The sequence below is a fragment of the Vicia villosa genome, linkage group LG3 (genome assembly GCF_029867415.1).
Source record: "Vicia villosa cultivar HV-30 ecotype Madison, WI linkage group LG3, Vvil1.0, whole genome shotgun sequence".
Classification (NCBI taxonomy): domain Eukaryota; kingdom Viridiplantae; phylum Streptophyta; class Magnoliopsida; order Fabales; family Fabaceae; genus Vicia; species Vicia villosa.
Genome location: NC_081182.1, coordinates 42,827,973 through 42,849,292, shown reverse-complemented (window position 1 = coordinate 42,849,292; position 21,320 = coordinate 42,827,973). Strand labels below are relative to the sequence as shown.

The 21,320-nt window shown below is 35.0% G+C and overlaps 2 protein-coding genes across 2 annotated transcripts; one reads left to right on the top strand and one right to left on the bottom strand.

Moving 5' to 3' along the window:
* Positions 1 to 9,224: 9,224 nt before the first annotated feature.
* LOC131655542 (uncharacterized) lies at positions 9,225 to 11,525 on the top strand. Its single transcript, XM_058925392.1, has 5 exons — positions 9,225 to 9,543; positions 9,644 to 10,094; positions 10,177 to 10,414; positions 10,795 to 10,999; positions 11,221 to 11,525. Exons 1-5 carry the CDS (start codon positions 9,451 to 9,453, stop codon positions 11,338 to 11,340), a joined length of 1,107 nt encoding a protein of 368 aa, XP_058781375.1. The 5' UTR covers positions 9,225 to 9,450; the 3' UTR covers positions 11,341 to 11,525.
* A 7,536-nt stretch (positions 11,526 to 19,061) lies between these two features.
* LOC131655541 (probable WRKY transcription factor 51) lies at positions 19,062 to 20,993 on the bottom strand. The gene is made up of 3 exons (XM_058925391.1): positions 20,592 to 20,993; positions 20,347 to 20,499; positions 19,062 to 19,833 (listed from the first exon to the last, which is right to left on the bottom strand). The coding sequence occupies exons 1-3, from the start codon at positions 20,861 to 20,863 to the stop codon at positions 19,617 to 19,619; spliced, it is 642 nt and encodes a 213-aa protein (XP_058781374.1). The 5' UTR covers positions 20,864 to 20,993; the 3' UTR covers positions 19,062 to 19,616.
* Between the last annotated feature and the right edge of the window lie 327 nt (positions 20,994 to 21,320).

Sequence of the window (21,320 nt, the reverse complement as noted above, 5' to 3'; positions counted from 1 at the left end):
TTATGGTGAACGCTAGGTTTTGAGAGAAGAAATGAAAACCGAGAGAGAGAGAGAGAGAGAGAGAGAGAGAGAACTTTTAAGAGGAAAACAAAAAGATAGGAAACCAAAAAAAAACCATTTTGAAGAGTATTTAAAAGAAAATAAAGTGAAACGAATGATGACTAGCATTTAATGTTACGTGACGTGAGGAGAGATAATAAAAACAAATGAAGTGACTGGCACAGTTACCTATGGTCGGCGTCCCTTCAACTGCACGCGCGCTTATCCATGAATAGTAACGACATGTTTACCATCCCGAGATAAAACGTAACAGCTGTTTTGCTTTAAAAGAGGTTCTGAATCAACTTAGACAATGAAACGTTAGTAATAACCGAATCATAATTTCTAAAAGATTTCAATCAGAACTTCTGAAAAAAAAATTGTTCCACATTCATTTCAGAAGATACTCATACATGAGAACTTCTCATCTTCTCATTCTGGGCATAAATCCATACTGATGTTCTTCAGAATGAACTTAAACCTATCTTCAGCCAGGGGTTTTGTAAAGATATCAGCCCATTGATGGTCTGTATCAACAAAGTTTAAAGAAATAACACCCTTCTGAACATAGTCCCTTATGAAATGATGTTTTATCTCAATATGTTTAGCTTTTGAATGAAGAATAGGATTCTTAGATAAACATATAGCAGAAGTATTATCACAGAATATAGGAATGTTACTCTCAAATATCTGATAATCTTCTAACTGACTCTTCATCCAGAGCATCTGTGTGCTACAACCAGCAGCAGCGACATATTCTGCTTCTGTTGTTGATAGAGCAATAGTTGCTTGCTTCTTGCTGTACCAGGAGATCAAATGACTTCCAAGAAATTGGCAACTTCCTGAAGTACTTTTTCTTTCAATTCTGTCTCCAGCATAGTCAGCATCGCAGAATCCTACTAAGTTGTATTCTTTAGATTTTCTGTAAACTAAACCAACATTAGTAGTACCTTTCAGATACCTTAGAATCCTCTTAACAGCAGTTAAATGAGATTCTCTAGGATCTGATTGGAATCTAGCACACAAACAAACACTGAACAGAATGTCAGGTCTAGAAGCAGTCAGATATAGAAGAGATCCAATCATACCTCTGTATAGCTTCTGATCTACCTTCTTACTTACCTCATCCTTACCTAGGATGCATGTTGGATGCATAGGAGTTTTGGCTTCTTTGCAGTCTAGAAGATTAAACTTCTTCAGAAGTTCCTTCACATACTTGGTTTGGTGAACATACGTTCCTTTTGATGTTTGATTTATTTGTATTCCAAGGAAATACTTGAGTTCTCCCATCATGCTCATTTCAAACTCAGCCTGCATAGACTTAGCAAACTCCTTTCCAAGTGTAGCATTAGATGTTCCAAAAATAATATCATCTACATATATTTGACAAATTAAAATATCCTTTTCAAAGGTTTTACAAAAGAGAGTAGTGTCCACTTTTCCTCTAGTGAAACCATTATCCAGAAGGAAAGAACTTAAGCGTTCGTACCAAGCTCTGGGAGCCTGTTTCAATCCATACAATGATTTCTTAAGTTTAAAAACATGATTAGGAGACATAGAGTCTTCAAAACCAGGAGGTTGATGGACATAAACTTCTTCATCTATATAACCATTTAAGAAGGCACTCTTAACATCCATCTGATAGAGAGTGATGTTATGTTGAGTGGCAAAAGAAATTAATAGACGAATAGATTCTAACCTGGCCACTGGTGCAAAGGTTTCTGTGTAGTCAATCCCTTCTTGCTGACTATAACCCTGAGCCACCAGTCTGGCTTTGTTCCTTACCACTTCGCCTTTCTCACTGAGCTTGTTTCTGAAGACCCATTTTGTACCGATTATATTGAATCCATCTGGTCTAGGAACAAGATCCCAAACATCATTCCTTGTAAACTGATTTAGTTCTTCTTGCATAGCAATTATCCAGTCTGGATCTTCTAGAGCATGATCAACAGAAGTTGGCTCGATCAAAGATACAAGACCTAATTGACAGTCTGCATTGTTTCTAAGAAATGCTCTTGTTCTGATTGGATCATCCTTCTTTCCAAGAATGACATCTTCTGAATGACCAGAGATGAGTCTGGATGATCTTCTGACAGATGGTTCTTCAGAAATACTTAGATCCTCCAGAGAAGCTGATACTTGATCTTCAAATTCTTTGCTTCTGAGAAGCTCTGCTTCTGATGCGTTGCTTCTTGGCTCAACAACTTCTGATATGTCAATATCACAACCTGCAAAATTATCAACTTGCTTTGGTTTTTCAGAACCAAGCTTATCATCAAACCTGATATTGATTGATTCTTCTACAACCAATGTTTCAGTATTGTATACTCTGTAGCCTTTTGAGCGTTCAGAATATCCAAGAAGGAAACACTTTTGAGCTTTGGAATCAAACTTACCAAGATGATCTTTAGTGTTCAGAATAAAGCACACACATCCAAACGGATGGAAATATGAAATGTTGGGCTTTTTATTCTTCCACAATTCATAGGGAGTCTTATTAAGAATAGGTCTGATAGAGATTCTATTCTGAATATAACATGCAGTGTTTATTGCTTCTGCCCAGAAATGCTTAGCCATATTGGTTTCATTGATCATGGTTCTGGCCATTTCTTGAAGAGTCCTATTCTTTCGTTCTACAACCCCATTTTGCTGTGGAGTTCTAGGACAAGAGAAATCATGGGCAATACCATTTTCTTTGAAGAATTCTTCAAAGGGTCTGTTCTCAAATTCACCACCATGATCACTTCTGACCTTTATGATTTTACACTCTTTTTCAGATTGAATCTGAATGCAGAAATCAAAGAACACTGAATGAGTCTCATCCTTGTGTTTCAAGAATTTTACCCATGTCCAGCGGCTATAATCATCTACGATGACTAATCCATATTTCTTTCCTCTGACAGATGCTGTTTTGACTGGGCCAAACAGATCAATGTGCAAGAGTTCTAATGGCCTTGAGGTAGAAACAACATTCTTAGACTTGAATGCAGGTTTGGAGAACTTGCCCTTCTGACATGCTTCACAAAGAGCATCTGATTGGAATTTCAAATTAGGGAGTCCTCTGACAAGATTCAGTTTGTTAATCTGAGAGATCTTTCTCAAACTAGCATGACCTAATCTTCTGTGCCAGACCCACTGCTCTTCAGAAACAGACATAAGACAAGTCACCTTCTGACTCATAAGATCTTGCAGATCTGTCTTATAAATGTTGTTCTTCCTCTTGCCTGTAAATAGGATTGAGCCATCCTTCTGATTTACAGCCTTGCAAGACTTTTGATTGAAGATTATATCATAACCATTGTCACTTAATTGACTGATAGATAAGAGGTTATGAGTTAATCCTTCTACAAGAAGTACATTAGAAATGGAAGGAGAGTTACCAGACTTTATAGTTCCAGAGCCAATTATCTTGCCCTTCTGATCTCCTCCGAACTTGACTTCTCCTCCAGACTTAAGCACCAGGTCTTGGAACATAGACCTTCTTCCTGTCATGTGTCGCGAGCATCCAGAGTCCAGGTACCATGACATGTTGTGCTTTGTCCTTCTTGCAGCCAAGGATATCTGCAATAGGAATAATCTTATCCTTAGGTACCCACATTTTCTTGGGTCCTTTCTTGTTAGATTTTCTCAAGTTCTGATTGAACTTGGGTTTGACATTATAATCAATAAGAGGAACAGCATGATAATTCTTAATGTGAGTTTCATGATATTTCCTAGGTTGTGTCACATGCTTCTTAGTGTGTGTTATGTGAAAACTTTGTGCATGTGAGGTGTGCCTAATATCATGAGAGTGGCCATACTTGAACTGATCATACAATGGCTTGTATATAATTTTCATTTCATCAACAGGTTCAAGTTTGTATGGGGTTTCACCCTCATAACCAATGCCAACTCTTTTGTTTCCAAACACAGCATATATCATAGAAGCTAGCTGACTTCTGCCAATACTTCTAGATAAGAACTTTCTGAAACTTAAATCATATTCTTTCAGAATATGGTTCAGACTAGGAGTGGATTTTTCTGAATCAGAAGGAGATCCAACATTATTGGATAATTTTAAAAGTTTTTCTTTTAATTCAGAATTCTCCAACTCAAGCTTCTTTGTTTCAAATTCAAATTGCTTTTTCAGCTTTTTGTATTTGAGACTAATCTGAGACTTGAGTTCCAGAAGTTCAGTTAGACCGGAAACTAACTCATCTCTAGTAAGTTCAGAAAATACCTCTTCAGAATCTGATTCTGATGTAGATTCTGATCCGTCATCTTCTGTCGCCATCAGCGCACAGTTGGCCTGCTCATCTTCTGAATCATCTTCTGACTCATCCCAGGTTGCCATAAGACCTTTCTTCTTATGAAACTTTTTCTTGGGACTTTCCTTCTGGAGATTCGGACATTCATTCTTGTAGTGTCCAGGCTCATTGCATTCATAGCACATGACCTTCTTCTTGTCAAATCTTCTTTCATCAGAAGATTCTCCACGTTCAAATTTCCTTGAACTTCTGAAGCCTCTGAACTTCCTTTGCTTGGTCTTCCAGAGTTGATTTAGCCTTCTGGAAATCATGGACAGTTCATCTTCTTCTTCAGATTCTGATTCTTCAGGATCTTCTTCTCTGGCCTGAAAAGCGTTAGTGCATTTCTTGATATTTGATTTTAATGCAATAGACTTACCTTTCTTTTGAGGCTCATTTGCGTCCAGCTCTATTTCATGACTTCTCAAGGCGCTGATAAGCTCTTCCAGAGAAACTTCATTCAGATTCTTTGCAATCTTGAATGCAGTCACCATAGGACCCCATCTTCTGGGTAAGCTTCTGATGATCTTCTTCACATGATCAGCCTTGGTGTATCCTTTGTCAAGAACTCTCAATCCAGCAGTAAGAGTTTGAAATCTCGAAAACATCTTTTCAATGTCTTCATCATCCTCCATCTTGAAGGCTTCATACTTCTGGATTAAGGCAAGAGCTTTTGTCTCCTTGACTTGAGCATTTCCTTCATGAGTCATTTTCAAGGACTCATATATGTCATAGGCCGTTTCCCTGTTAGATATCTTCTCATACTCAGCGTGAGAGATAGCATTCAGCAAAACAGTTCTACATTTATGATGATTCCTGAAAAGCTTCTTTTGATCATCATTCATTTCTTGCCTTGACAGCTTTACGCCTCTGGCATTTACAGGATGTTTGTAACCATCCATCAGAAGATCCCATAGATCACCATCTAGACCCAGAAAGTAACTTTCCAGTTTATCTTTCCAGTATTCAAAGTTTTCACCATCAAATACCGGCGGTCTAGTATAACCATTGTTACCGTTGTATTGCTCAGCAGAGCCAGATGTAGATGCAGGTGTAGGTATAGTCCTTTCACTTTCATCAACCATCTTTTAAATGAAGCGTTTTTCTCTTCCTGAATCTTTTCTAAACACGGTTAAGTGCTTGCACCTTAGAACCGGCGCTCTGATGCCAATTGAAGGATAGAAAAACACTTAGAAAGGGGGGGATTGAATAAGTGTGACTTTAAATCTTGGACGATAAAAATAAATGCACAAATATTTTTATCCTGGTTCGCTGTTAACGAAGCTACTCCAGTCCACCCCCGCAGAGATGATTTACCTCAACTGAGGATTTAATCCACTAATCGCACGGATTACAATGGTTTTCCACTTAGCCGCAACTAAGTCTTCCAGAGTCTTCTGATCACAACCTGATCACTCCAGGAACAACTGCTTAGTTCACTCCTAAGACTTTTTCTAGAGTCTACTGATCAACACGATCACTCTAGGCTTAGTTCACTCCTAAGACTTTCTGCTCAGCCAACTGCTAAGACTTCCTCTAGAGTATTCTGATCAACCTGATCACTCTAGTTACAAACTGCTCAGCCAACTGCCAAGACTTCCTAGAGTATACTGATCAACCGATCACTCTAGTTCCTTACAACTTAATGTAATCAATTCAAGAGTTTACAAATGCTTCTTAAAAGCGATAATCACAACTGTGATATTTCTCTTACAGTTTAAGCTTAATCTCACTAAGATATTACAACAGCAATGTAGTGAGCTTTGATGAAGATGAAGATTCTGAGTTTTGATTTGTACAGCGTTTCAGCAAGTTTGATATAAGTTGATTTTGTGCAGAATCGTTAACCTTGCTTCTCATCAGAACTTCATATTTATAGGCGTTGAGAAGATGACCGTTGAATGCATTTAATGCTTTGCGTGTTCCGTACAGCTTTGCATTTAATGTTATACGCTTTTGTCAACTACCTCGAGCCTTGTTCACGCTGTGTCTACTGACGTAGCCTTTAGTAGCTTTAACGTTCCTTTTGTCAGTCAGCGTAGTCTGCCACGTGTACTTCCTTCTGATCTGATGTTTGTGAATACGACGTTTGAATATCATCAGAGTCAAACAGCTTGGTGCACAGCATCTTCTGATCTTCTGACCTTGAAGTGCTTCTGAGCGTGATACCATCTTCTGATTTTCAGTGCTTCTGATCTCATGTTCTTCTGATGCTTCCATAGACCCATGTTCTGATTCTGCTTCGACCATCTTCTGATGTCTTGCCAGACCATGTTCTGATGTTGCACGCTGAACCATTTGAGACACATCTTCTGAGCGCTGAATTATGCGTACTCTTTATATATATTTCCTGAAAGGGAAATTGCATTGGATTAGAGTACCATATTATCTTAAGCAAAATTCATATTATTGTTATCATCAAAACTAAGATAATTGATAAGAACAAATCTTGTTCTAACATTGTAGACCAATTCAAACACTTCGATGGATTGGTTGCCTTGATAGTCATAATCCTAATGTCTGGCTCTTTTTATCCAAGATCAATTTATCGTTTGCAAATTGAAGGTAAGAAATTTATAGTTTTCATTTTGACCAAATCTATAATTTGAGAAATTTTTATGCAACTACCTGTAGCAATAAGAAGGGAGGTAATGAGTCGCCTTATCGTAACACTTTTCTTTTTTAAAATCTTTCCGTCAAGTGAATTTTATATATTTTTAAATCAACTTTAAAATGGATGATGTAGAAGAATGTCTTAAAACTTGAAGTGCTAAAGAGAAGATTTTTTTTTGACTTTGGCTGAAACCAAAGTGTCATAAAAGCTATTGGGAAGTGAGCATAAGACGTCGAAACGACGATAGGTAGTGGTGTTGAAGTCGCAAGGGCGAACTTTCGTCAAAGATGGAGCCTGATCACTGGCAGCATTGGTCGGATAGGTGACAGTCGAGCGGGGCTCGACAATGGTTGGCTGGGTCCGGAGGGTTGCAGTCTTAAGGCATCATGTTTTGTCTGAGCGGTTCACAAATATTATACTTGGTCATTTCGATTCACATATACATTCATTAATGAGTTGTGTTTGGTCCTATTGAACAAGCGATTCCAAACAGAAGAGCTGAGTAGGGGTGAATTATGATATTTGTGTTTCAAAAACTTTTTAGAAAACAATTGATTTTAGGATGGTTGATTTTAAGAAGAGGGTGAAAACAAAAATTGAGTAGGGGTACTGAATTATGATATTTGTGTTTCAAAAACTTTTTAGAAAACAATTGATTTTAGGATGGTTGATTTTAAGAAGAGGGTGAAAACAAAGATTAACCGGTAGAATAGATAAAAAACAAAAAGTAAAGAGACAAAGTTTAGAGATATCGCACCAACAAATTATCATGGTTCAACCTTAAACCACACTACCTACTTTAGTTCACAAACAAATTATCATGGTTCAACCTTAAACCACACTACCTACTTTAGTTCCCAATTGTTTCTTCTTGAGATTTCCATTATCAACAATTTAAGTTTTTATACGAGTTTAACTTAACAACCTTACACAAGCTTTTTACAAATTTATTTGCAACCTTCAAGTCTATTACAAAAATACAAGAGGACTAAGCTCTTGAATAAACAAATTTAACACAGTAATAGAAAAACATAACTCTCAGATGAAGTTTTTTAATCTTTTAACTCTAAGACAATTTCTTGCGAACAAAAGTGATAATAGAAAGAGGGCGCGTGAAATAGGCAACAATCCACGAGTTTGGATGCTATCCAATTGATTAGAAATGACAAGCTAATCGATTATACTAAGCTATAAAAGGAAACCATAATATACTAAGTATCTTAATCGATTATAAAGCTTCCTAATCGAATAAGAGCCGAACTTGTTCCTTGATTGATTAGATGGAAGTTCTAATTGATAAAACAATGAGTTTAGTTTTCCTAATTAATCAAAATTACTTATGAATCGATTAAACACTTGCCATGATTGTTTTTTAGAAGAATTTAGAAAAAGATGAATAGTTTAAACCATATTTAGTGTGTGTGCGCATCGCCTTAGTACTATAAGACTTATTCTTGCTTAATTTGCATATAATTGATCAAATACAAGATAAAAACAATAAGCGCAGAATCACACAAGCTTTCACATCTTCAATTCCTTTTGTTTGATTGATTAACTATTTTTTAGCTCTTCTTAGAGAAACTTGGATACTTTGCTTTGAGATTGCTTCTTGAATGATACTTGTAATTTATCTTTTTCTTGCTAAAACCTTTAGATGACTTTACTCTGTAAATCTCATAGAACCACATTCTTTTTATTTTGTTGATGATAACACATCTCTCAATGAGGTGGTCAACATAAAAAATATAAATGAAAGAAATAAAACAGATAATTTTTCTTAAAAGATAAAGAAAATATACTGAAACTACACTTTTTACCTTTATCATTATCAAAAAATGGGAAAGAAAAAGATACTAACATATAAACAAATGGAGAAAGATTATTTGACTTTATTGCGAGAATTGTACTCTATCTTTCTCTCTATCTCTCTCTAAAAATGCATCTCTCATCTTATTTCCCTTTTTTTTATCTCTTTTTTACTTCTCTCATGAAAATTCACTAAGATTAAGAGAAATTAGAGATTTTAAAATTAGAGAATCTCCTTCCATAGACAAAAATTTAAAAACTAAAGCTAAAATAATAAGGGCTTATATGAATGAGATTTAATTTTAAATTTCATAAAAATCTGTTTTAAAATTAAATAAAAAATAAAATCAACTTCATTATTTCTAAATTTTAAATTAATTTTTAAAATAAAAAATAGAAAAACTATTCGCACCAAAAATATTTCTATCTCACCTCCTGTATATACGAAACTACCCTCACTATCATTTAAAATTACAATACACTACCTCCAACCTAAAACCTCTGCGCTTGTTGAGTTCCGCTTATCTCCCCTGTCCCGCGGCCGCCATTCTCTCCATCTACATCTCCACCCCTCATCCCTCCGTCTCCTCCTCCATACAACTCCCTTTGTCGGCATTCATTTGTTAACGCACCACCGTGTCTGCTCTCAACTGTAACCGTCGCGTTACAAAACAACATATAGCTTTGTCCTTAGCAACACTAATAATGGCTAAAGTTTGGCTAGGAATGCCAGGACCATGGGCCAACGATCATCGCGAACCATCCGATCCTTTTACAACCAAAATCGGAGGCCTCCCGGTAATTCATCTCTTCAATTTTCTCATTCAAACTCTAATTCTATGACTATATCGGTAATAACTGTAACTAATTCTCTTTTCTATTCTAACAATGATAACAGGATTGGCCTATTCCAATAGACACCATCAATTCGGATTTGCTTCGATGTGCTACATGTGACAATAATCTATCACTTGTTGCACAAGTTTATGCTCCTGTATCTCATCATCAGCATCGCGTTCTTTTCATCTTCGGTTGCGTTTCGCCCAAATGCGCAACCTCTTGGCGAGTTCTTCGGCTTCAGAAAATTGAAATTGCTGACATTGATACCTCTCAAGATAAACAACAAACCGAAGTTGAAGGTCTCAATTCGGAAGACGATGAAGACGGAAGTGAAGATGATATGAGTTTTGAAGAACTGGCCAATGCACTCATTCAAGCTGGAAATTTGGCTTCTTCCAATTCTAAATCTAAGAGCAAGAATCAGCGGAAAAAGAGCCAGCAGCACAATTTCTCTACAACACCTTCACTTCATAATCATAATGACAGTGATAATGATAATGATATTCCAGGTACAGAAAATATGATTTTGGATAATGTTGATTAACTTTTTGGGCGTAATCAATTGTGTGCTAAAATTGGTTATTTTTTCAGCGGTGCCTTGCTTTTATATATACACACAGGAAGAGAAATCTACTGGGGATCTTAGTTCTGTATGTTCTAGCTATTCATCACTTTCTATTAAGGGAAATGGAAATTCTGCTGAGGATGATTTACAAGGTGAAGAGACATGGGAAAAGGAAAAGTATGAATATGATAAAGCTTTGACTGCTGATAGAACTTACCTCAAGTTCAAGAAACGGCTGGATGCTTATCCTGAGCAGTGTTTCAGGTACGTAACCAGTTATGCTTAGACATGAACTTACCATAGAGCTAAATGCATCTTACCTGTCGTTTACTCGATTTATAATTTGTTTACTCGATTTATAATTTCTTTCTAATCATATTATGAAATGAACATGTAATATAGTTATATATGAATCCATGCGAGTTGAGAAAGCTCGAGAGAATTTGGTTTCTCCTTCCGGCTCTCTATATGGATCCCTTTAGTTGAGTGGAGAATCATACTGGCTGAGGTTCTCTTGATACTTACATCAATCATGCATTCGTGCTATCAATTATGTTTTTCCATAGCTTCTCATCTTTCTTTTTCTCTGTTGTGCATCCTCCCCTCATTGTATAACATTCTTTTCTTATTACTCCTTTGTGCAGATACTCGTATGGTGGCAAACCCATCTTAGCTGTAGCCGGTGAAATAAACGCTGGAAGTTGCAGGCTTTGTGGAAGACCAAGGAAATTTGAGATGCAACTAATGTCCCCATTACTATACTTTTTACAGGAAGCACTTGATGATAACCAAAGGCAAATGGTTGAAAACTGGGATTGGATGACCTTGCTTGTATATACTTGTTCTGAGGTTAGTATTCTGCCGCGAAGAATTTATCTAAAATACCAAAATTATTTACATAACTAGTCTTTGCCCTTTCACAATAGAATCACTACTCTATTCACAATGTTTCCTCTATTCACTCTATATTTATACAAAATAATCCAAACTAAACAAAGCACTAACTCCCAACGAATTCTCCTATTATCTATATCCTTACATGTTATGCTCTTTTGTATTCATTTTCTCAGAGTTGTTTCGAAGAGATCAAACAAGTGAAGTCCAATTGCAATGGCTGGATCATAGCAGAGGAAGCTGTTGTAGCTCAATGTGAGGAGTCTATGCCCATTCAACCGGGCTATTTCTCATGATCATTGGTGTTGATGTAAAGAATTCAATACCTTTCATGCATAGTAAATGTGTGACATTCGAGAGCGTAATATTTAATTTTGAAAAAAATTGTAGGTAAATCAAAGAAAATGAATTGAGAAAAGTGCCTGTAGTATTGTGATAGTATTCTACAATAAAATTTTTATGAGGTAACTTTATTGCTTTATCTGCTGTCTCTCGAGGAATCTTGACCTTCTTTCCGACTACCGAACTCTGGTTTGAACTGTTTCCACTGCCTTCCCAGGTCTTTCGCACTCATGTCGGCGTCTGTAGTAGTTTAAATGATTGCTGAATTCAGTGTCTAATTCATTTAAGTTTGTAAATGCCAAGATTTTTCAGTCATTGGCATGTAGCTCTGTTTAGCACATATATAGTTCTCACTGTTGCAGATGTTGGAAGGCATTCTTCATGAAATATCAATCCATGACTATTTATGATTCGCAAAAAAAGTATTTACTCATTTGTTGCAATTCCCTAAAGTTTGTTGGAACAAAATACTGAACACAATTATTTTGTCAATTGGGTTTTTCAAAAATCATAATAGAAGAGCACATGTAGAAATTTGTTTTCCTGCAATAATCGATCTTGACCATGTGATTTAAATTAATGGATCATATTGTTTAGGGTAAATGCAACTTCCAATTCTTTAAATTTTACATTGGTAACATTCATTCTTTAAGCATTTTAAATATTAAATTGATCTTTTTATGTTTGTGGCAGATTACTACTTTAGCCTTTTAATAAAATTTGTCAGAAAATTAACATTTCATGACATGTTACTTCATCTTCGCGTCTACTATTTGAGTTGAATGCTCCATAAAAGCATTGTTGCAGAAAGAGGAAGAGGCTACGATTACACAAGTACTGTTTTGTGTCTGTGCTTCATCAAAAAGGTTAACCATGTAAATGAATATATTTTAACATTATTTTAATGAATATAATACCAAATGTAATTTGAATTTGTTTGGACGTATTTGAAGTCGACCGGAATATTGCTGTTGTATGTGAGAAGGCGGACTCACATGCTCGAGGTTTGCGCCTAGGGCGGACTTGAGGTCAAGTGAAACTAAAGCAATCATTGAGATTAATTACTTTAGATGACTTAGCCTATGTTTGGGATTCTTGCAAAAACCACGGTAGTAAGGGTGTGGACGTGCGGTAGCGGCAGGATACCGTGTTTGGTACGTGCGGTAGCGGCAGGATACCGTGTTACCAAACAGAGGTTTAACTTTTATTACTGCAATGAATTTAGATCTGCTGATTAACATTTTGGACATACTTTTTACAATGTCTTTTGGAAACAAGTGGAAACACCCGAGAAGCAGTCAACTTAAAGCTACGTACTTGCTTGTCGATAGCTTCTTGCCCGAGGAATGATAACCACGAAACTAAAGCTCATCATGCACGCTTAAATTATCAATGGCTGGAGTTGAAAAGTCACTGGGAACCATAGATTCAATGTTCTGTATAGATAGATTTTTAGATATGTCACCTGTGTAGGGAACCTTAATTAGGCAATACTAGAAGATATGTCGTTCGTGTAGGGACCTTCTTTTTTGGGTAAACGGATGTTGATATCAAGTTTTCTGGAAACAAGAATCCAAAATAGGTGTATCAAATGCATAGTGCATGCAATCAGTCTCATGACTTGCAAGAAGGCTTCTTAGTCATCAAAATTATTTTGTCACTTGAGAAAGACCATTGACCACACTTTTTAGTTTCTAGTCTAATAATGTTGGAAACTAGACTTCAATCCCATCGTACTAGTAGAATAGGCTTATCTACTCCAAATGAAAAATAAAGAATTTCAAGTTTTTTTTTATTTAATAAAAAACAAACTTAATTATTTAAATTTCAATTTTTCTTCTATAAGTTTATCAAGAAATTCATAAGCATATCTTTCTTTACATATACACCTATTCGTCTAAATATGTATAAAAAGACATTTCAAACAGAATCATGTCGATATTTAAAAGTTGAAGTTCTTTATAATAAAATGTGTGTTTTTCAAAGAAATCTAGATATGTCTTACGACAAATAAAAAAAATAGAATTATAAGGCGGTACATAAGGATGATGTGAGTCCCCAGGGGTCGATTTAGTGGTGAAGATTTAAATTTTGAGAGCGTGTTCCTCTCACGGTCTCAGATTCAAATCTGTTAGGTGCAAACAATTCTAGTGTTTGGTCAAGTGCATGCAATATTTTGCTCTAAGTTTAAACAGGTCCCTCCACAAGTGGACAGTGGGATTGCTACAAACAATCACAAGGATGATGTGATATACTATTGGATGCGTACAAGTGACTAGATCAAAAACATGCATAAGTGAGTTTATCTGAAGTTTTTCCACTTATGAGATTAATGATTGAAAGTTTTATCGTGGGACAAATAATTCTTAAAATCGTTTCGAATAAAATAGTCAAACATAAGAAAACGTGTTTAAGAAATCAACATGCTTTTATATTATTTATGATTGAAACTTTTGACTTATTAGTACCAGAGACTCATGAGTCTTTTACAAATGGTTCAAAAAGTCATGCATGCAATATTATGTTTTATATGTTCATGAATGTTGTTTTCAAGAGGATTGACTTTGTCATCTAAAATGGATTTGCAACAAAGCAATGTTGTGTCTCTTAGAACCATAAATATTATTTTTAAGATGATTGCTTTTGTGAACTAAAAATAGTTACCGAGGAAACTTGTTGTTAGCCTGCCATACCAAACCACAACATAACTCAATAAAAATAACAATATAACAAACAACAACCACAACAATAACACAAATCTTTTACTTTTCCCAACAAATATAACAACATAACTTAACAAAAACATCAACATTAACGCAAATCTTTTACTTGTATCAATAAAAATAACTACATAACTCAATAATAACAACAACACAACTAACAAAAGTACATCAACACAAACCTTGTACTTATCTCAACGAAAACAACAACTTAACTAAACAAAAACATCAACAATAGCACAAATATCTTACTTGTATAAACAAAAACAACAACATAACTCAACAAAAACAACAACATAACTAACAAAAACCATAACAATAACATAAACTTTTTACTTATCTCAACAAAAACTACAACATAAAACCTTTAATCTCATCATAAAAACAACAATAACTCTAAACCTTTTATTACCTCAACAAAAATAATAGTATAACTAACAAAAACATAAACTTTTTTACTTATGTACGTCAACAAAACCAACAACATAAAATCTTATCTTAACAACAACAATAATAACTCTAAACCTTTTATTACCTCAACAAAAACAACAATATACAACCTACAGGGTTTAGTGTGTCAACAATAAGAAAAATAACAAACCCTAAAGGACAGTAGTTTGAACAACAATAACATAAATCATAACACGAATGATATGGAAATGTTTCATGTACCGGAAATATGAAGAGGAAGTCAAAGAAATAAGTTTCGTGTTATAGTCTTGCAAGTTACGTGACACATTTCTTTGATCCATATGAGTTGGGGCAGACATGTTAGAGTTTTATGAGTGTGCGAGCATTTAGGGAAATTGGGATAAGGCATGATGTATTAGAGTTTATCTTATGGAGTTAGGAGCATTTCTTTTCAGAAGTGAAAAAGTACAACTTCTATAGGGAACACTCAAGTCCAACACGACCACCTTGTCCTAAAGAACTTTCAATGCCTCTGCATGAGACTCGGTCTCCTGTAGAAAGACTTTTAAATGTTTTTCCACCAGACGAGTATTATCCTCAATAGAATTAGATGCAACCTTATAATGCTTCTCCACATCTTGAAGAGAACCTTCCAGCTCGTTCACATGAGCAACTAAAGTTGAAGGAGAGCCATATGTTTCTGCCGCATTTTGTAAAGAGTTGGCAGGTTTTACTTCCTCTTGCATCGCAAGAAGCTCCTTCTAGAGATTAACGCACCTCAACTATGTAGCTTCGGCCTTCACTTTCCAAGTATCTCTTTCTTGGGACGGATTACTTGGGGCCAAAACGTCACCCCGTCCAACAGAGACAAGGGAAAAAGTATCAACCATTAACATACTATGGGCAAGCTCAGAAGCCAATTCCATATTCTCTCCCTCAGGAAGATTATGGACGAAGGATAAATACGAAGTCAAAACAATACCTCCTCAGGTATCTATATGAAGGGATTCACCTCCCCAAAAGCACGGTCCTCAGCAAAACGAGTCCATTTTTGAGAATGTTTAGTCGAAGGAGACATATATTCCTCCTCTTGTTCCCTCTTCGACGAGACAAAAAGGGAGGTCAATTTCTCCTTTGTCAAAATAGTTGCAACATCTGTAAGTTGATCCACCTTGAGCACATGAGCCAAACCTTCTAGAATCGGGGTAGGGGAAGGGGCCGGAGCCAGAGTAGTGGCTACCAAAGGAGTAGGGGCAAAAGAATATCTAATGTTAACTTGAACCTGGATAACTTAGGCATCTGCAAGGCGGAAGAACATATTTAGCTTGCTTACTTAGTTCATACTATATGTAAAATACAATCACACATGTCAAAAAGGTTTCTCGTTGATTGGGTGTCCATGGTAGCGAAGGGTGTCATAGAAAGAGCACTACTTTTCCCCTCGAGGCTAAGGTCCGAGGTGAAAAATTGGATAATGCGCTATATTTCACTGCAGTTGTAAGTTCCAACCGTGGTGAAAAGTCAGTCAACCCTCTTTTCCCCACGGTTGGAAGTTCCATCCATGGTGCAAAGTCAATCCGTACAACTTTTCCCCACAGTTGGGAGTTCCAACCATGGTGAAAAGTCAGTTGGTTGAATTTTTCATCTTTGCCACATGTTTTTACTGACAATATTGAGAACTTCCATCACAAAATAGAATATTAAATATTTCTAACAAAAGAATAAGAAGAAGAAGAAGAACAACAACAAAAATAAAAAAAATCAAGAGAATCGTTAAATATTAAATCTCAACAACAACAACAAAATCAAATCAATCGAGTAGATAGAAATTAAATCTCAATAACAACAAAACTTAATCAATAGAATCATTAAACATTAAATCTCAATAACAAAAAAAAACAAGATCAATATAATCATTAAACATTAAATCTCAGCAACAACAACATTAAATATTTTACATGACACAACAACAACTAACATTGCCAAATTGAATTGGAGAAGAGATGACGGAGTTGCGAAACTCGTTAATGAAAGAAAAGATGGTTTTGAGTTTTGTTTTTGGAAGAAATACTGTTTTTGAGTTTGGTTTAGTGGAGAAGTAGATTTCGTAAATGAAAGATGAAGTGTAGAAGCAGAAGATAAAGTTCGTCTAGGGCAAAAATGAATGAACATAAAGTGTTATTTATTTTGGAAAATCAAAACATGGTTACTTTTCACCACGGTTGGAATTTCCAACTCTGGGAAATGTAATTTACTTTTAATTTAAAATAAAAACAGGACAATTGAAATTCTCAACTGTGGGGAAATGTGGCTTTAATATAAATAAAAACAAAACAGTTGTTGATGTTTTTATTGGCTGATTGGCATCTATAATAGCAGCAATATGTAATAGAATGTATAAGTCTTGCAAATATAAAAATAACAAAACAAGCACAAAAGCAAGATGTTATATGGAATGTCATGACATCAATTCATGACATCGCGCCTGCAGAACTGAAACATGAAGATTCATTCTGATAGTCAACAAATACAGAATATTCTATGGAATATTATGTAATTCTATGTGGCTCAAATTTAAAGGTCAAAAGAATCAAGTCAGAATATTGAAGAATCAAATCAGAATATTGAAGATTCAACAGTTTCTAATTTAGGAGATATATTAGAAAACTTGTGATTGAAGACCTTTCTTTTAGCAGAAGATATCTGCTGATTTGTAACATCTAGTAATGCTGCGATTGTGAGCCCAAGTCCAATTGGGATTAGGTTATAAAAAGAAACCTTTGTAACCTAGTTTTGTAAGCAAACCGTGTATTGAAAAGATGTTGTCATTAGGGTTTGTAAAGGTAGACCACCCAGGTTGTGGGATGGGTGACATGTCCTTCTTGAAACCTGTAGGTAAGAGAAGTTTTTGTTCTCACTCGAAACCTGTAGGTAAGAGTTGAGTATTGTGTTCTTGATTGAAAGCTGTAAAGCTAGATCAAGTATTGTGTCTTGAAGAGTGTCTTAAATACTATTGTTAAGAAGATCAAAAGTTGTGATTGATTAAGGAAATTGAGGGGGGCCTCATACCTAGGAGTGTCTTAGGTAAAGTATATCACGAGTAGTTTTAAGTGATTAGATCGCAGACTGGAGGTTTGCTGAGGGTCTGTGAATTGATTCTATTATAGTGGACTTATTCCTGGCTTGGAAGCCTCTAGAGTAGGTTGGTTGAACCGAACTGGGTAAACAATTCACTGTGTTATTTATCTTCTACAATGTATTGGATGTTGTAACATCGTGTAAAACATCAGGATCAGGTTTAATAGCTTGTCTTATTACAGAACCAACGAAGTTTACAATCTGGTTATGTTGACTGAACTAACATGGTCCCAGTACTCATGGACTCCTTCCTCTTAAGGGGTATTCAAAAATTGGGGATCATTCTGTCATGCCTTAGCTAAGCTGATAACAGATCAGATGTCTTGACATCGTGAATGACATCCTGAGTCTGTCATACCAGAATTTCAACAGTCGGTATTAATATTCGAACCCATGACCAGTGCAATTTTTCTCCACGGTTGGAATTCCCATCCATGGAGAAACGTGGCTTAAAAATAATAAACAACAAAATTTCTAGTGAGCATGTCCCTTAGGGATTTTTTCTAACAGTTGAAAACTTGGCTGAGGGGAAAAGTGACTTAAAAATTAAAATGAAAGGAACGTGCGTAATGGAATAGATTTTATCTTAGTGAATTAGTTGGCCAAGGTGATAGTTTGTTACGAAATGAACATTTTTCTGTAGTGATTCCTTGATATTCAAGTATATACTTAGTAACAACAAACAAACTTAAAATCATATATTGGCTTATTTCAACATGGCCATGCATTTTACAATACTTGTTCAAAGGACTCGTAGATATTAGTGTTGTATATATAGGAGGAAAACATTTTATCTAGGGTTTAAAATTATCTTGTTGAAAACAACATTTAATGGTACTAAAGAGATCTATTTCTGATGTTTGAACAATAGTAGTTTCCGATCAAGATACATCGCTATTAATATGAGAATAATTTATGAAAGTTACAAACAATAATATATTATGTAGTATTCTTATGATCTATTTCTGATGTTTGAACAATAGTAGTTTCCGATCAAGATACATCGCTATCAATATGAGAATAATTTATGAAAGTTACAAACAATAATATATTATGTAGTATTCTTATGATGAATCAATTAAATATAAATATTATTTCTAATATTTATATTTATCTAAAGACCACATAATCATTTCTTGTAAGCTATACCCATCAATCTACTAAAATAATAATTTTTCATGTATTATTGTTGTCACAATTATCTTTAAAGCTTGATTATATTTACTTTACAAACAACGTCCTATTTAATGGTGTCTTACATTTAACTCATGCTTAATATTTTATTAACCAAATTAACTATTAGATAAACTTTATATTTTGAAAAAAATAATAAATTAATTTTTTTAATTATAAATAATTAACCTAATAGAAATTTTAAAGTTTAACGTAAATTCATTGGACTCTAAAACTTACATTTTGGGTAGGAGTAGGCATTAGAAATGATAAAAATGTTATCATTTGTGTGACTTGGAGAATAGAAGGCAATTGATGAAGCTATCAAAGTGGGGAAGCTCAAGCCCTAAACCTAACTGTACTGAAAGAAAAAATATTGATGGAGCATGTGTAATTGTTTCTCATTATTGTTGTTTAATTAAGATCAATTATTTTTCAATTAGATTGTCAAAGGCTAAAATATTATAGGTAGTAATCAAAACGAAGTACAAAGCCCTATAGAAAGAACAAATAAGAGACACCGGTACAAGAAAGAACCCAAGAGAACTAAGTGGTAAGAGAAAAATACCATAACCAAAAAATGAACCCGAACAAAAGTATAGCCAAAAACCATTTCCAAGAAGAGAATTGAACCTATTTCATTACATTCACTTCAGAAGAAATCTTTGCAAGAATACATCATTGCGAGATTTCCAAATCATCCAAACCTTCCCAGGCTTTATTAATAGGATCTACCGATACATATATACACATCCATATACTTATAGATATAACTAAGTATTAATCGATTAATTAGAAGATGACGAGTTCGTAGAAGGCTGCTGCTGCAGTTGCCATTCATTAGAATACACCAAAGACATTGCCGGCGGAGTGTAGTACGAAGTGCACGGACTCTCATGATTGTGGACACCATCATAACTTGTTAACACATAGCTTGTATCTTCCCTATCCCTTTCCACCCTCTTCTTCACACCACACCCTTCACCTGAACACTTATAGTAGTTCCTGCATGTTCACATAGATCTATCAGGTGTGTGTAGTACTAGTATACTAAATACTAATTCTGAAATTTATTAAATTATTATTCCAACTTTCTTTCCACACTTACATCATTATTTAACAAGTGGGAGCCTGATCTGACATATATATACACTCAAATTGAAACAACAAGTTGCTACACACTTTTCTCGATCGAAGGACAAACAAATGGCAACCACACAAGTAGGGTTTATTAATTCTACACCATTTGTTTGCTAATTAAACAAACATGCATACAGCTATATATGATTGTGATACAGTTTATAATTAATTATCACAAAATGAGTCCATATCCCCTCTCCATATCATGCAATAGTACATATCAGCCGCCACAAAAAAAACTATATGGTAATACATCTAATCAGACCCACCACGACCACTACTATATTGGATATGATTTTCAGTAAAGTACAAGTGCTCAACATAACTTAAAATAAAGCATATTGATTAATTAAGTATAATTAATTACTAATTAATTACCTTGGGTTGGAGTTATTTTTGACAAACTTCTTTCCATACTTCCTCCATTTGTATCCATCATCCATAATCTCAAACTGCGATCTCGTTCTAAACGTAACCCTTCGACTCACTTCTACTGTACTACTTTCACTAATCCCTCTATTTTTGCGTTTTCTGTCAAACCAAAGAGTCCACAATAGATATATTAATATTATACTTACATATATTTCAACAAGAAAATAGATAGAAGTATAAAAAGCACTTGCATGATCATGTTACTGTTGTTGTTGTTGTTGATAGAGGTTTCAATCTCATCACTAAATCCTTGATTAATGACATTAATATCATTGATGGAGCCTGCTTTATCCGATGATTCAGGAGTTTCTGTACTTTGTGACCAATTAGAGTCTTGATTAGCAACAAAATCATCGTCAAGGACAAGATAATCAGATAAGTTAATGAAATCAGAGGAAACAGGAGGAGGTATGTTATTATCAACTTCAGAAAATGGGTTAGGGTTTCCAAAATAAACGTCCATTGCAAGTAATTAGAAGCAGTTAAAGATAAGATAAGACGAAGCAAAATAATTTGTTGTTTTCTGAGTGATTTGTTAGTAGTAACATTTGGTTTTCATTGTGCAACCACTACAAATTTATATATATTTTTAAGAAAATAGATAATAATGAAAAAATAGTATGGTTTTTCTTATATATATACTTGTTTTTTTCAGTATAGTTTGAAACAAGAACGATGCTTCCAAACATTTTCGTGGATGATGCAACGAAGGCTCCTTGCGGCGACACGTGTCACTGTCTGATACGTGGAGGTGACGCCATTCTCATGACGTTCTACTAGGCCCCAGCTCCTCGTACGTTGAATCTGCAACGGCAAAAAGGCTATCGTTTTTTATACTTTTTAGCTTATTCGCGCTGCAAACTCGTATAATAATTTTGTTTTGATAAAGAAATCTAGTATATAGTTATATAGATAATAAT